This window comes from Engystomops pustulosus, chromosome 9, assembly GCF_040894005.1.
Source record: "Engystomops pustulosus chromosome 9, aEngPut4.maternal, whole genome shotgun sequence".
In the NCBI taxonomy this organism is placed as follows: domain Eukaryota; kingdom Metazoa; phylum Chordata; class Amphibia; order Anura; family Leptodactylidae; genus Engystomops; species Engystomops pustulosus.
The window spans coordinates 94,747,706-94,764,959 of NC_092419.1; the positions used below are offsets into that span (position 1 = coordinate 94,747,706).

General features: G+C 45.6%; 1 protein-coding gene across 1 annotated transcript; it reads right to left on the reverse strand.

Moving 5' to 3' along the window:
- Nucleotides 1-3,481: 3,481 nt before the first annotated feature.
- On the reverse strand, nt 3,482-17,158 carry LOC140077051 (ficolin-1-like). The gene is made up of 9 exons (XM_072123904.1): nt 17,021-17,158; nt 16,235-16,348; nt 8,447-8,500; nt 7,913-7,948; nt 6,584-6,613; nt 5,302-5,429; nt 4,696-4,825; nt 4,119-4,253; nt 3,482-3,826 (listed from the first exon to the last, which is right to left on the reverse strand). The coding sequence occupies exons 1-9, from the start codon at nt 17,088-17,090 to the stop codon at nt 3,582-3,584; spliced, it is 942 nt and encodes a 313-aa protein (XP_071980005.1). The 5' UTR covers nt 17,091-17,158; the 3' UTR covers nt 3,482-3,581.
- Between the last annotated feature and the right edge of the window lie 96 nt (nt 17,159-17,254).

Here is a 17,254-nt window from a genome sequence, read left to right on the forward strand (position 1 = left end):
AGAAACATATAGCCATAGGGCAGGTAGAGCATTTTGCCTCAGGTGTCAGTCTAATGCTCCTTCATGTGGGGGCAGTGCATCTTTATGGCAGTTCTACACTGTTACAAATAATAGTTGTAGACCATTTTTGGCTGTCCTAAAGTTATTCCTGGAATGTGAAGAAGAACTGAAGAATCCCCTTAGGAAACATGATGGAAACCTAGTCTTCTAAAAGGGGTACCTTGACATTCAGTAGGATAATTTTAGGAAGTCAACACCGGAGAAGCAGGTCCAAAATGTAAAAGCATGTGAGCCTTCCCAGGTCTGACACTGGCACCAGTGAGGAGAGATATGAATGTATATCCTAATGATTTTTCTCTCTTTGTTTCATTGCAGCTAATTAGTAAGATCAAAAAAGTTGTTTTCTTTTTGCTCATTAATGTACACTCTGCCCCCATCTTGACAGAAAAAAACAGAAATGTAGATATTTTTGCTAATTTATTAAACAAGAAAAACTTAAATATCACATGGTCATAAGTATTCAGCCCCTTTGCTGTGACACTCATATTTAACTCACAGGCTGCCCATTTCCTTCTGATCCGCCTTGAAATGGCTCTACTCCTTCATTGGAGTCCAGCTGTGTTTAATTAAACTTATTGGACTTGATTAGGAAAGGCACACACCTGTGTATATAAGAACTTACAGCTCACAGTGCATGTCAGGGCATATGATAACCATGAGGTCTAAGGAACTGCCCAAGGAGCTCAGAGGCAGAATTGTGGCAGGGAACAGATCTGGCCAAGGTTACAAAAGAATTTTTGCAGCACTCAAGGTTCCTAAGAGCACAGTATCCTCCATAATACTTCCACCAGGATAAAGGACTATAAACCAAGCACACTGGCATACTGGTCTGTGCACCCTCTGGCAGGATCTGCTCCTCTATTAGCTTCTTATGCCCTGGTTTTAAAATTATGCAAATGGGCCTAAGTGGCTCCGACCTCCCTAGGTTTTAATGGAGCTTGGAGGCCCTCAGGCTCATTTGCATACTTTTTTAAGATTTTTATTCTTAAAAACAAGGGCATAAGAAGCTTAAAGAAAAGTGGATTTTGACAGAGTCATCAGAGTCTGATGAGACAAATATTGAACTTTTTGGTGTTAATTCTAAGCGGTGGAGAAAACCAGGCGCTGCTCATCACCTGCAAAATACAATCCCAGCAGTGACACATGGTGGGGGCAACATCAGGTTATGGGGGCAGGGACAGGACCACTGGGTGTAATAAAAGGAAAGATGCATGCGGCCAAGTACAGAGATATCCTGGATGATAACCTCTTCCAGATGCTCTGGACCTCAGACTGGGCCGAACCTTCCAACAAGACAATGACCGTCAGCACAGAGCTAAAATAACACAGCAGAGGCTTCAGAACATCTCTGTGACCATTCCTGATTGGCCCAGCCAGAGCCCTGACCTAAACCCAATTGAGCATCTCTGGAGAGACTTGAAAATGATGACCACCAACATTCACCATCCAACCTGGTGGTGGCATCATCCAGAAAATCAACTTTGAAGTGAGATATAAAAAGTCAAGGAGGTGGAGATTTTAACACTGAAGTCAAGCTCTATCTTCCTCCGACTCTAATTGATGGTGCTGCATCCAGAGACATCACTAACCAGATCTCCTAAAGTACAACACATGATGTCAGTCATAGCGGAGGAGGCGTTCAGAGCTCCTGCCTTGACTCCAGTGTTAAACTCTCCGCCTCCTTGACTTTATACAACCAATTTACAGGTCACTTCAAAGTTTTCTGGATGATGGCACCACACTGGGCCATGAAAGGAACAAAACTAGAAGGTGTTATGCTGTTTGACAATATACTGGAAGTGGTTTATTAGACCAATTTCTGATGACAGGTTCCCTTTAAGTTTACAGACTGTAATGGCAGCAGTACATGTGTTGTTAGTAACCACCTACCTGTCTGCTGCAGTTCATTGCTGTGTCCTCACTGTTGCCCCATTACAAGTGTATACTATACAGTTTGTACCATGATATGTACATGTAACAGCGCTTCAATAGATCATATTGCAATAGCATGGAAAGAGTGTAAATTTTTAATTATTTGTGATCTGTACAATGAACATTAGTGGGACAACTTTTTGGGCATTATATGGTGGTATTGATTGAGCACAGTATATAATATTACTGTATATTCTACTGAGAGGCCACATGGTCAAATGTAAAGGGCCTACAATAAGTAAAGAACCTTAAGCTGTGATCCATTTAACCAGTTGTTGGCTCGAGGGCTGCAGGGCTCTCTCCATGGTCCTGAAACTTGTCTGTAATGTTAGTTCTCTTGTCTGTAAGTAAAAGTGTCACAATGAAGTCTCATATATGTTAATTTTACTGAATGCAGATTTTGAAGCCAATATTAAGTGGATGAAAAAAAGATGGAGAGAAACAATTGTCTCCCATTATCTGCCGTCCCTGGTGATGTACATGAAGCCTAATAATCGAACAGAGATGACACATAGCTGTTCCGTTTTCCAATTTGGACATATTTCGCCATCTTGTGTCTGATGTATAAAGTGCAATACATCTACAATGGCTTTTTGTGACTACAGGTTTATGCCAGGAACACACAACAGGAAAACAGGGTCACTTCTACATCCAAATGTGATCCCATTCTCATCTGCAAGTTGTTGCGTTGCACATCTACAAGCTCTGGATGTGTAGTGAATATTGTGGATATTGTGGTGTAGTCGTAGTCTGAGGGGCGGCCTACATGGAAGCTTTTTGTAGTGAAACTCATGAGCTCTTACCACTGAGCTTCAGTCTACAGGATAAAGCCTATAGTGGCTTAGATTTTCCTTCCCTTTGTACCAGCTGGGTCAACACATTGGGGCACATTTACTTACCCGGTCCTGCGGAGTTCACGAAAGTGTATTGTCTGATGATAATGCACTGTGCCGCGATTCACTAAGATCGTGCGCCTGATATCCTGCATGTGTTGCTTCCCCGCTCAGGTCCGCCGGAGTTCACCTTCTTCCTGGTGCATGTAAGTGCATTGTCTTGCAACAGAATTTGAAAGTTAAATCCTGCGCTCAGTCCGAATCAGTGGGATCGTCCGACGGCCCGACCCCCGATTCCTGTTGTATGAAAGCCAGCGCAGCTGCGCTAAAATCCAATCACGTGTGACACAATCCCAGCACAAACCCCTGTTAAATACTTGTCCAAGCTGTACAAATCCCGGAAAACATGAACAGTTCAACGAAAGTGCGATCCACAAAACCTTAGTAAATAAGCCCCATTTTCTTTAATATAGGAAATTAAAGTAAATATTACCCACCCCCAAGCCGCTCTGTGGTGTCCATACATCTACATCATCTACATGTTGTATCCAGGTGACAATGTTTGCAGTATATAACAGCACCTACAGCGGCTGGGCTTCAGCTACTTACATGGCAAACAAAGCTTTTCCTATACGACTAATAGGTTATTACTTGTTTATTCTCCATATCTTATAGCAGCAGAGTATAATAATGGTGATATTACATCTATATAAGCAGATACTCTATGCAGTTCTTGCTCTTGTCCTGTTTGTGACTTTATTGGACAGGTCTGATTTTCATTTCTGTAAATTTATAAGAGTAGTAGTAATCCTTTCCTTTGGCCCAGTTGATTCCATCTCCATAAGTTTCATGTTTCCCGCCCAGGTAGAGGCCATTTAGGTTGGCAAAGTGGCACCTGTTGTACCACCAACCTCCTTTATATACGGAGGGACACTTGTCAACAGTTGAATCTCTGTCCTTTGTCGAGAACGGCATGTTTCCATGAAAAGCCATAGAATCACCTGGAAAAATCAATAAAGGCATCTTGTAATTATTATAGGAGAATTATATAATACATGTTTATTAGGGTTCCCCGGGTCTAGAGGGAAACAATTATCATTCCTCACTGGCATCTAATACCAGTTTTGGACTGATTTCAATCACTACGGGGTGCCCAGGGGTTGCACAAGCTTAGGTCATGTATGACACCATATTTTCTCTGCTCATTTTGTCCAAAAATATAATAATGGCTTTGCCCATTTCATGTATAAGACAAGAAAAGACTGTTAGTGACTGCAGCTGATCCTCCCTTACCTGCGTCACCTTCTTTAAAACCTCCAAGTAACAACTTGTAATTTTCATTCTCTCCCAAAATCTGGAAAGAAGAATACTTGGCATAATATTTCCTGTACTCAAAGTCTTGGAGATCAACACGTAGTTCCCATGTACCTGTGGTGAGATGAGTTACAGGGTATTAAATATTAGCCATATAATAGAACATGGTTGGTAAATGTACTATAAGACATGTGAAAAGAGATGTAGACCTGCTGATAGCAATAGGAAAATAACTCATTTAACTTATTTTTCTTTTAAACAGCTGAAAATACCTCATATGGACTTAAAATTAAAGAGGGTTCCCATTGTGTATTGTGTATGAATAGAGCACTGATGCATATGATAAGTTCTACAGTTACCATTAAAGGAAGTTTACAATATACTGTAAACTTTGTGACTATTGTATTTCATGCATAGGTTGTATACAATGAGCTCCCTCTAGTGGTGGCTGGATGTCCTCCTCAGTGGTGTTCCTTCTAGTAATATCCAATTGCTGGGGGTGCTGGTTATCATATAGGTGATCGGACATTAATGATCAATTTGTCAATGTTATTACCTGTAGATGTCAATGTATGAAGATTTTCGTTCCCCAGCCAAAACTCATTCAGACGACTGCCAAATCCTTTCTTGTATGAATTCCAGTCACGGTAAAAGTCAACGGAGCCATCGCTGCGCCTCTGGAAAACCTGGACACCACAGAAATACCCAGTATGTTATATATTAGCAGGGACGTAACTACAGTGGTAGCAGCCATAGCAGCCGCTATGGGGCCCGCAGTGTCAGGGGGCCCCGTCAACCGACCTGACACATTAAAGAATGGAGGATGTGCATCATTATATCTATATTGTACTGCAAATTGTCCAGCATAATATGTATATCACATATACTGTGATGTATATATGCTGTATCGGTGATGTGTATACGGTGTCTGTATACGCTGTATGTGAGTATGTTGCATATGGCACTGTATGTGTGTGTATATGCACATGAGTGTATTTATATGTGATTGTAACTCGCATGTGTGAGTATACTAATATGTATATTTTTTAAGTGGGAAGGGGGGCCCCATGCAGTAGCCTGCTAGGGGGCCCTGTCTCTCCTAGTTACGCCACTGTATACTAGTGTGTATAACATAGATACCTTCCAATGATAGGACACTTACAGTCCAGCCTCCCCCGTCAGTATGCATGTCACACAGAACCTGCAGAGGCTTCCCGCTGGCTGGGTATATGGTGTACCAGTCACTCAGGACCTCTCCCTGCTCCTGTAGCTCCTTGCAGTTCTTTGCAGCTGAGAGGAATAGAGAGATGATGTATATTCAGTGAACGGATGATGTGTTTATACACATCAGCTGAATGGTAATTTAATCTGTGTCTATGGGTGTCCTGTATAGTGTCCGGAGACCACCAGAGACTGTCATATAGGGTTCATTCACATGCGGTATGCCTGCCGTGCGGGCATACCGCCGTGTGCTGGAGAGGAGGAGGAGGTGACCCCTCCTCCCTCCATAGAGAATAGCGGCGCGCGGCCGCACACACGCCGAAAGATAGACAGGGTGTCCTGTATAGTGTCCGGAGACCACCAGAGACTGTCATATAGGGTTCATTCACACGCGGTATGCCCGCCGTGCGGGCATACCGCCGTGTGCTGGAGAGGAGGAGGAGGTGACCCCTCCTCCCTCCATAGAGAATAGCGGCGCGCGGCCGCACACACGCCGAAAGATAGAGCACCGGCGTGTGTGGCACCGTATCTGCGCCGCGACGCTATTGCCGTCTATGGGGACGTACATGCGGCCGCAAATTGTACGTCCCCGCAGACGGCCATGTGAATGAACCCATAGGGTGAAGACACACATGGCGTTTTTTAGGCCGTTTTTGGGCCGTTTTTAGTTAGTGCGTTTTCAGATTGTTAAAAACGCATGCGTTAAAAAACGCATCCGGTTTTTGAAAACGCATGAGTTTTTGTCTGTTTTTCATTGCGCAATTTCGGGAAAACGGTCAAAAAACGCATGCGTTTTCAAAAAACGGATGCGCTTTTTAACGCATGCGTTTTTACCGATCTGAAAACGCACTTAGTAAAAACGGCCCAAAAACGGCCCAAAAACGCCATGTGTGTCTTCACCCATAGAGTCAATCCCAGGATTGTAAGACCTACCACTGACATGCTGATGCTAAATGATTCCTGACACACAACTGGTAAAGACTTATACCGGTCTGGATCTGGGTTATGTCCCTTTTTTGAAAACTTCTAGTTACTACACTTTGTACTTGTAGTTCTACTCCTAGTTTTGGCTATAATCTGACTATGCTTGTGTTTATGCCTGTTCTCCCACTGATGAACCTTGGTTCCGATTCTGATGATGTCTCTGTTTCAGCAGTGCCCCCTAGTCCACACGCTGGGGGTCATCCTTCAGTTAGGGATATTATAGGTGATGATGTACTTACCATACACGGAGTCCGATAATCCAGCATCACCTGTTTTGAACAAAACACAAGTCTCTGATCATCTGTCAGCATCTACTTGCAGATTACAAGATGCAACTTCTGTATGTCCATATCTTAATACTTTCCATTTTGTGTTCAGTCCCTTTTCTGCTTTGTCAAATAAGCATTTTTTGGGTGGCAGGTCCACAAATATGAACAAATTTGTTCGTTACACATGATAATACAAGTATCCTGGCTCTTTAAGTATAGATATTTCCTCATCCAGTTATGTTCTACTAAGGGTGATGGCACACTTGGCGTTTTGAATGCGTTTTTGGGCCTTTTTTAAGCAGTCTGTCAAAAAACTCATGCGTTAAAAAAAGCATGCGTTTTTGACCAGTTTGAATTAAGATAATTGGTCAAACCTGTCAAAAACTGATGCGTTTTCAAAAAATTGACCCCTGAGGAAGCCACTGTGAGTGGCGATACGCGTGGGCCTCTCCCAGCCCCTCACCCTTTTGCCTGGTAATTATGCTGACCATCCTTTGTTTTACATTTACCATATCTTTATATTACAGATATATTGTCTGATTACTTACTCGTATTTATCTGGTATATAGTTGCCATTTGACAGGCTGAGGGTTTTGGGGCTGGGTAGGGAGGGGTTGCTCTTTGATGGGCCCTATCATGGGTCCTAGCCTCCCTTTGGTTTTTGTACAGAGGACTTTTTTCCTTTTTAAATGTTTTTATTGTTTTTTTGGTTTGGTGTGTAATATTCATGTTGTGTTTATATTGAATAAAGATTGTACATTTTGGAATAGCACATGTTCATCTTGAATCATTCAAAAAATGCATGCGTTTTTTGACGGACTGCTAAAAACGGGCCAAAAACGCGTTCAAAACGCCACGTGTGCTATCATCCTCAGCTACAGCTTGTACTATGGCGCTGTAATAGTGTGTTATTCTAATGCCCCTTTCACATGAACATATGCTCGCCCGGGCGAGCACGATATATACGACTGTGCGTCGCAGAGAGGAGGAGTAAGTAAGCGCTACTCACCCCTTCCCTCTCCATAGGGAGGAGTGCGGTACTGCCGTACGTAGTAAATAATTTTTTCCCTTGTATGGTACAGTATGGTGGGCAATACGTCCATTCATATGGATGGACATATTGCCCATTGAAATGCATGTGCCGAAACTGTACTTTACGGGTAGCATACAACAGAAAAAAAACGTTCATGTCAAAAAGGCCTAATAGAGTGACGCTGTGACATGGCAGGAACAGGAGATTGCTGACTATACAAGATGTAGTCAGCCAGGCTCTCACTGCTGTTTGAGGCTACAACTTACCTTTTTCCCCCTTTTCACCTTTGGAGCCCTGAACACCTATTCCGAGGGAAATAATAGGTATGTAGTCAGAAAACAAAAGTCACAACACTAAATCCAAACATTACTTTTATTACAATATAACCAGGATAAAAATATATTAAATAAACAAAAAAGACGCAATCTCTCTTGTCGTGTTATATTTAGTAAATTCCCACAAAACTAGAATCACCTTTTTAAGAAATATGTACTTTGACATCCTTCTGCTATAATCCCTGGAAATAATACAATTCTTACTATCACTGAGGTTATATTTCCCCTAATAAATATGGGATGACCCTATACATGTTGGCACTGCCCATACAACAGTATGGCTAAATGTTCCCTATTGACAAGGAGAATTTATATATTAATTTCCAGGAGGAATAACAAAGGGACAGATAGTGACCCTGGTGACAGTGGTGGGTCCTTATGTGTCAGAAGTGTATTGTATTCCCTTCCGATATCTCATAGATGTGTACATCGTAAAACCTCTGTATCATACATTTGATCACTTACCGCTTGTGCCTGGGGGACCAAGTTTTCCTGCAATTCCCTGAAGCCCCTTTTCTCCTAAATATTCCAAAAAGAAAATGAAACTAAGCAAAGATTCAAACCAAAACTTGTATTACATTTTCATGGGATGCTATATAGGCCCAAAAGATAAAACCCTGTGGTGATATATGACTGGTTGGGCAGAATTTACAATTTGTTGTGATACTAATGCTAAACCAAATTAAGATTAGGGGATAAGTTGACGACCCCCACTGTTAATGAGAATTTTAAGGAATAAAAAATGAAAGGGGACGCATAGTGTCACAGTTCCTTATTACTTATTTTACATGGGTCCCATATTTTTACCTCAGGTTTGAGGTATAAACAAAGTAATGTGAGCGCGGAGCCTGCTGCAGGTGGGCGGAGAGCGGGCATGACCGTCTGGGCTGGAAAGGAACCATATAATTGTGGGTGGACTTATGGGGGGTGGAGAATTAGACCAGGCGAATAGGGGGTATTAGATGAGGGGGGTGGAGCTAGGAAGTCTTTATAAGTGGTAGTCAGGGAGCTAAGCCTTCATTCTGGCTATAAAAATTTTGTCGACAGGATCGAACGGGATGGCTGCGTTGGAGGAGCTGGTGAATCGCCTGAGGAGGGAAGCGGCGGCAAGGGGCCCTGAAAGGGTTGAGGATCAACTGGCTGTCTGGGGGACCGGATTGCGGCCAGGCAGCCCGAGTGAGCGACCGACCCGGGTGAGGAGGCCACCGGAGAGGTTGAGCCCTGCGAGTTCCCCCCGAAGATCGACGTCGAGAAGGAGCCTTACTGGACTGGCGGGAGATGGATCAGAAGAACCGGCGTGCGGGAAGAAGGCCAGGAGAGGTCCGGAACAAGCGGGAGGTCGGTGTGGCAAGAAGGGGCCTGCGGCAGTGAGAGGCGGCGGGGTCAAGATGGCGGCATCCCGAGGGGTGGCGAAGATGGCGGAAGCGCGTGGAGGCTCGGAGCGGGATCGTGACCGGAAGAGGAGGTGTGGCCTGGAGTCGGTGAGTAGCGGGGGGAGAATATGTTGGTGGCGGCTGGCGGTAATCAGCGGGGGTCCCCAGGTGAGGCGGGGGCCTCCAGGCAGCAAGCGGTGCCGGCGGTGATGGAGCGGGGCCCCTTATGGGAGGCGGGGGCCTCAGGTCTAATGTTGGAGGGGGGGCCGCGGGAGGCTGCGGCCTCTGATGGGTGCATGGCGGCGGGGGGGTTCACGGCGCAGCCACCCCCCCTAGGAGTGAGAATGTGCAGCCACTGGGGGCTAGTCGGGGCGGGCATAGGGCCGCTGTGGGAGCCCAGCAGATTTCTGGGGGCCTTTACAGTGGCAGTGGGGGTCAGGTGGCTCCGGTGGCGCCGCCAGGCGACAGCTTGGATATGTACCAGGGTGTTTCGTCTGTGTTTTTTCCTTTGCAGGAGAGGGGAGGTACGGACGGGGCTGTGCGGGACGTGCTGCGGCGAGCTGTGGGCACAGCTACGCCAGGACGAGGAGTGGCATTGGATCCGGTGCCTGGTGTTGGGAGGACATGGACTCCGAGAATGGCGACAGGGGAGGCTGGATCTGCGCCGGCGCCGCTGAGCGGTAGCCTGCTCCAACCAGGTGGGTCTACAGCACCACAATTTTCACAACATACACACACTTTGCAGGGGGGTAACCTAAGTAGGGCCTTAGTGCCGATGGGCCCGCCTACTACAGGGATGGTGCCGTTGGGGCCAGTGGGGGAGCTTTTCCAGAATGTCAGGCAGTTGTTGACGACAATGGAGTCTTCTTGGGGGTCACAGTTGGGGAGCCCGTTGGGGGCGTGGAGGGCGAGTCAGGAACCCGTTCAGAACGTGAGTTTGGTGCCAGCGGGGGCGCCGGGGTTAGGGCAAGGGGTGGTGGAGCGACAGATAGTGACAGAGGTCTCGACTGATGCAGGGGTGCAGACAGAAAAAGTGGTGGCGAAACCACTCCCGGTGTCGGACGCGGCAAAAGGGAATTTATATGTATGTTTTAACGGGCCGTTGGGAGGTCACTTAAAGCAGGAGGTGAAGGAGAAGATCTGGAACAGGGAGAATTTGGATATCTTCACTTTGCTACCACTGGAGCGGTTTAGCATTGAAAAATGGGAGAAAGGGAGGGAATATAGGAAGGAGGAGGATGATGAGCGGAGGCGGTATCGGCTGATCCCACGTCACTTTGGGAATTGGTTGCATGCATTCGCGATTCTGGGAAGTGTAATCGGCGAAAAACACCCGGAATGTTGCTCGGGTTTGTTTGCGCATTTGGACACCATATGGGATGCGTACAAAACATATGGGGGAACAGCGTGGTTAAAATACGATGAACAATTCAGGCAGCGGATGGTGGTGCAGCCGTCACTGCAGTGGGACCATAGGGACATTTCGTTATGGATGCAGATAATGACAGCTCCTAAGACGCCAGTTAGGAATCCTTTTGGTGGCGGGGGGGCTAATAGCGGGTCTTCCTTTCACTCCGGGCCCGATGGAGCAAAGGGAGGAAGCTCGTCGGGCGCATTTAAGAAGGGAGTGTGCTGGAAATACAACGAGGGCTCTTGCTCGTGGGGAGTCTCATGCTCCTTTCGGCATGAATGCTCAGGATGCGGGGGGACCAATCACCCCTTGGTTAAATGTTTCAGGAGAAGAAAATCAAGTGATGGTGCTCAAAAAGGGGGCGACGCCAGTGCGTCTCAACGAAATGATACCGTGGCTCGAAATGTACCCAAATAAAGAGAAGGCAAGGTTAATTTGGGAGGGTTTCAGAGATGGTTTTAGGATACCCTTTCGGGAGAGTAGGGGGATTGGATTTGTTAAAAACTTGAAATCGGTGGGACAATACAAGGAGGTGGTTAAAGAAAAGATTGAGAAGGAGGTAAAATTGGGCAGGATGCTAGGTCCATTTTCGGAGGCTCCGGTTAGGAATTTGAGGGTGTCACCGTTAGGGGTAGTTCCGAAGAAGGAAGCGGGCAAGTTTCGCCTTATACACCATCTTTCGTACCCGGCAGGATCATCAGTGAATGATGATATCGAGCCGGAACTAACGACGGTATCATATACTTCCTTTGATGCGGCAGTGGCGTTGGTGCGGGATGCGGGGCAGGGGGCGCTGATGGCAAAGGCTGATATTGAGGCCGCATTTCGCCTCCTGCCGGTGCATCCTGAGTCCATGCATCTGCTAGGTTGTTATTTTGACGGGGCTTTTTACGTAGATGGGTGCCTCCCGATGGGCTGCTCCATTTCGTGTGCCTATTTTGAGGCGTTCAGCACGTTTTTGGAGTGGGTCATTAGGAGGGAATCTGGGTCACAAAGGGTATTACACTATTTGGACGATTTTTTGTGTGTTGGGCCAGGGGAGACGTGGTGTTGCCGGATATTGTTACAGACATTGACGGATGTTTTTTCGAGATTTGGGGTTCCGTTAGCGCAAGACAAAACGGAAGGTCCTACAACAAAGTTGTGTTTTTTGGGGATTGAATTGGATTCGGTAAGGATGGAATGTAGGTTGCCAGATGACAAATTGCAGGATTTGAGGATGAGGGTGCAGGAAGCGATAGTTAAGAATAAAATATCGTTAAAACAGTTACAATCGTTGCTTGGAAAGCTCAATTTTGCATGCAGGATAATGCCGATGGGCAGAGTTTTTTGCAGGAGACTGGCGCAGGCGACTGCGGGAGTGAGGAGGCCGGAATTTTTGATACGGTTAAAAAAGGTGCACAGAGATGACCTGCGAGTGTGGGATAGTTTTTTACTCGAGTTTAATGGGAAGACTTTGTGGATGGAGGAACCTGTGGCGAATGAGGCGTTGCACTTGTTTACGGATGCGGCAGGGTCAGTGGGCTATGGGGCTTACTATCAAGGGGAGTGGAGCATTGGAGTATGGCCGCAGTGGTGGATTGAGAAAGGTTTGACGGGGAATCTTTGTTTGCTGGAGCTATTTCCAATTGTGGTTGCGGTAGAGCTGTGGGGCGGGCGGCTTGCTAACCAGCATGTAGTTTTTCATTGTGACAACATGGCGATGGTAGAGGTGATAAACAAGCAGACGGCTTCGTCCCCGCCGGTGGTGGTGTTATTGCAGCGGTTGGTGCTAAAATGTTTACAGTGGAATGTTATGTTTCGGGCTGTTCATGTTCCGGGGGTTGAGAATACCATCGCTGATGCGCTGTCTCGTTTGCAGTTGGACAGGTTTCGGGAGCTGGCCCCGGGGGCGGCGAAGGAACCCCTGCAATGCCCAGGGCATTTATGGGAGCTGATGTGGTAAGGTTTATGCGGTGGGTACAGAGGTCTTTGGCTCCATCTACGTGGACTGCTTATCAGAAGGTATGGCGGAGCTGGTTTGAGTTTGAGGATGGTTGTGGGATCGAATGCATGGGGGGTAATCGGGATGATGTGCTTTTTTGTTTTATCATGGGTTTGTTTGATAAGGGCGTGTCAGGTGCCATGGTTCACAAAACTTTGTCGGCGCTATCCTTTTTGTTCAAGTTGATTGGAGGTGGTGATGCTACACAATCGTTTTTGATACGCCAGGCGACCAAAGGTTTTGTAAAAAACAGGGCAAGGGAGGATGGCAGGCGTCCGGTTTCTTTTACAATATTGGGGGAAATTGTGGAAGAGTTGAAGGGGGTTACCAGGTCTGCATATGAGTTTCGTCTTTTTTGCTTGGCTTATTCCTGGGCTTTTTTCGGGGCCTTCAGGGTGGGGGAATTGGTGAGCGGCAGCCGGTTAGTGGCTGGGGGAATTCAGCGTCGGCATGTATTGTTAGGCAGTGAGTCGATTCGTATTTGGTTGTTTGGGTCTAAAACAGATAGGAAGAATAAAGGATTTGTTGTGCAGTTGTTTCGTGTTGATGGTTGTGAATTTTGCCCGGTGGCATGTTATGAAGCATTCTTGAGGGTTAGGAAATTGGATAAGGAGTCACTGTTGGTGCATGAGGATGGTACGTCATTGTCGAGATATCAGTTTGGGGCAGTTTTTAAGCAATGCATATCTCGCATTGGCTTGAGTCCAGGTGACTATAGCTCTCACTCTTTTAGGATTGGGGCGGCAACTGAGGCCGCTCGGTGGGGGTTGAAGGAGGAGGAGATAATGAGAATTGGGCGTTGGGAATCGCAGCGATTTAAGTCATATGTTAGAATGGGTTTGATGGAGCGTTAATGAGAAGTGGAATGTTTAGTTACGGCAAATGTTTTATGGTTTTGTTTACTACAGTTATGTGTTTTCTATCAGGAACGAGAAAATGTGTCATTTGGGTATTTGGCCATTCTTTCGTATACTGGGCCGAAAGGAGGGCGAGATCGCGTTTATGGGGTAGGTCTCTTGGGCTTGACCCTGAACAGGTAAGTGTTCACTGGATGGGTTTTAGAGGGCTCACGTGGGGTCGGGTGAGGCCGAAACTGCAGGAGAATTTTAGAAGATGGGGCCCGCCGGATGTTCTTATATTGCATGTTGGGGGAAATGATGTGGGTAGTTTTCCCATGCGCCCCTTCATAAAAGCTATCAAGAGGGACCTGTTGTGTCTGTGGGATAGTCATCCGAGAATGTTGATTGCATGGTCTGACATTATTAGGAGGGAGAGCTGGCGCAATGCGATGTCAGTGTCGGCGCTAAACCGTTGCCGGATCAAGATCAACAAGAGTGTGGCAAAAATGGTGCGTTTGAATGGTGGGCTGGTTGTGAGACATTCTCTCTTGGATGAAGACAAGAGCTATACGGGCCCTGATGGTGTACATTTGACAGACGTGGGCCTTGATGTTTTTAATTTTGGTTTGGCTGAAGTGGCTGAATTTTGTGTTCGTTTGTGGGGATGCATGGCGAATTGAGGGGTCAATGTCGTCATGCGGTGGCGGGTTCTTGGCAACAGCCAGTTGAAAGGTAAAGCTGTGGTTATACTATGTAGCCACTATAATTCAAAGATGGTGGTCTTGTTTAAAACAAGACATGTTTTACCCGGGGTTTAACCGGGAGGAAGGTATGGTTTACTGTCTCCAATGGTTGGTCTAGGGCCACATCTTCGTTCGCCACTCAGCTAGGAGGTTGGCGGCGAGTGGAGCTGGGGGTGTGGTCCTCGTGCGCTGAGCGTGCATTGGTGTTTTTTATGGAGACTGGTTTATCGGTGAGTTTGTTGCAATTAAGTATGACAGGATAATTTTGGTTGTTGCCAAGAGCTCTGCTGCTAAAGAATTTATTGTTATAATAATTGATGTTATGTTTAATAAAGAATTTTTATCTTTCAGATTGTTTTCAAGAACATTAATAAAGCTGTGACCATTCACCTTTCCAACAAAAATGTTGTCGTTGTATTTTATTAGTTAGGTGGGTGGTTAAGCTAAGGGGTATATGGTTGTTTTCTGCGTCCAGAACTCAGCCATGGACTAGTCATGAGTATTATGTTTGAATGTGTGATGTTTTCCCGCTCTTTTCTCTACCATTTATATTATTCAGGTTTTGATTTTTACAGTATGCATTTACATTGCGATAACATTCAGTTAACACTGCGTTTACAAAACGCAAATGTTAACGTGATGTTAACACACAAATGTAATCAATGTAATTAGACAAATCTCCTCTCCTCAGCTGTTGTATTGTGTTTCAAAACGCAGTGTAAATGCTACTTTAAAAGTCAGTCGAGGTCTGGACTAGTCCTGAAGTGGGACAGCGATGCCACATTCAACCTCCACTACAATGAAAACCTTTTAGGGTGGTGACACATGCGCATGCGTTTTTTACTATCTGAAAACGCAGTAACTAAAAACGGCCCAAAAACGCCATGTGTGTCACCACCCTTAGGCTATATTCACACTGACGTTGCCCGCCCGTACCGTAGCGGGCAACGGCAGTGTACGGGGTGAGGAGGAGGAGGTGAGCGCAGCTCACCCCCGCCCCTCTCCATAGCAACCTATGGCGCACGGCGCCGTATTACGGGAAAAGATAGGACATGTCCTATCTTTTTCCCGGGTACGGAACGGTACGGTGCCGCACGTGTGCTGCACCGTACCGCTCCCGTAGGGTGCCGTGCGCCCATAGAAGTGTATGGGGGACGTATATCGGCCGTATATACGGCGGCCGTATATACGTCCCCCATACGTTAGTGTGAATGTAGCCTTAAAGTGACTTGTCGCAATGTTTTCTTAACAGGGTTTCTATCTCCTGGCTAATGCAGATGAGATTCAGTCATACAGTTATTACTTGATGTGTTTATCAAAGGGATGTTTATAAATGTATTTATTTATTGGTTATATTCCCGGAAATATCACACAAAAAACATAATATATAAATAATTTAATACAACAAAACTTTATGTAATTCGTCACAAAATGGAGATTTATAGTTTGCTTTAATAATTCATAATTTGATAAATGTTATGGCCTCTTTAAAGAAGGCAGGGTTATCTCCAAGATGGCCACCACAGAATACTACAACTCCCATGATCCCTCAGTTCTCATTAACAGCTCCTCCGGCTCATGCTCTGGTCCCACTTATGTTCTAACAGACTGGACCACATTTATTAAAGTGTTTCTTAAGGGTCTGCACCAGTTTTGTGTTGTGCCCACACTGTGTATGGCTGTAAGAATGGTTATGCGCCGCTGTTTCCTATGGAGAGGGGAGGGATGAGCAACTCCTCATCTCCAGCGAGCTGACATATCCGGGCTACGGCCTGGTGAGCTCAAGTTCATGTAAATGCACCCACAAGGATAATTTATGTATTTTATATTCTATACATCCACCTATGAATAGTAAGGACTATGGTAATATCATATCACACATGTAATAATATGACCCACTTACCTTTCTCTCCAGGTGACCCAACTTCTCCTTTGTGCCCAGGAGATCCAGGAGAACCAGGGCAGCCCCTGAGTATGGTCAACTTGTCAGATTCCCCAACTCCTAAAATCTTCACTTCTGTGACCAGATATAATGTTGATCAACATTATACAAAAATGGAGAAATATTGATTACAGTAAACACTATTTTACAGTATAATTTTAGTCAGACTTTGTATATATTTTTTTCTTTTGTCTATTTAAGGGTTTCATTAACGTGATTGGCCAGGATAAGAGAAACATTGCTTTCTGCCCCCCAAAGCTCTACCACACCTGTCCAAAGTGAACAAGGATAAGCTGCAATACCGACAACAACCTGTGAAGACCTGTGGCAGTCTTTTTAAAAGAAAGCAGAAATGTTTGTCTGATCTTTTACACCCCTTTTAGAGTCAGACAGAGGTAACATTGTGCTGGCTTTATCAGGAGGCGTCCAGTAGTACAACGTCTGAGCCGGCACTGCTGATATAGACAGAAACCTGGGAGGACACATGCACAGGGGCCCAGGGGGGAAGGGAGCCCTGACCAACTACATTATGGTATAATCTCATGTGTAAGCTTAGTGACATGCACATACACATTACACACATATAATCACATACACTGGTTCATACATGCTGGCTCATACCCCAGCCTCCCATCTAACTCTGGATAGTAAGGTAACATTATCTCATATAAAATGACATGGGTGGGACCCAGATGAGATAATGGCCACTGTAATATTTTTATACCAATATACACAGAAAGGGCTCACCTGGACAGGAACTTTCAGAACCACAGTACAAGACCACGGTCCAGATGACAGCAAGCCATAAAACCCACATGATGATCTGTACTTTCGATCTCAGATCCCTCAGTAAAAGCAGATCCTCTTATACGTGTACGTTGTCTGAATCCCTCCCTTCACTGTGTCATTACAAGATACAAGGGCGAGACCAAACTAAAAAGAGATAATACCATATCATTCTTCTCACATGATGCAGTGAGA

Bases quoted from the DNA above. Each gene is read 5' to 3' on its own strand.
- LOC140077051 (XM_072123904.1), bottom strand. From the start codon at position 17,090: ATGTGGGTTTTATGGCTTGCTGTCATCTGGACCGTGGTCTTGTACTGT. The intron at 4,826-5,301 runs GTAAGTGTCCTA...TGTGGTGTCCAG, and splicing joins CTGACGGGGGAGGCTGGACT to GTTTTCCAGAGGCGCAGCGA. The intron at 3,827-4,118 runs GTAAGGGAGGAT...TGATTTTTCCAG, and splicing joins TTTTAAAGAAGGTGACGCAG to GTGATTCTATGGCTTTTCAT.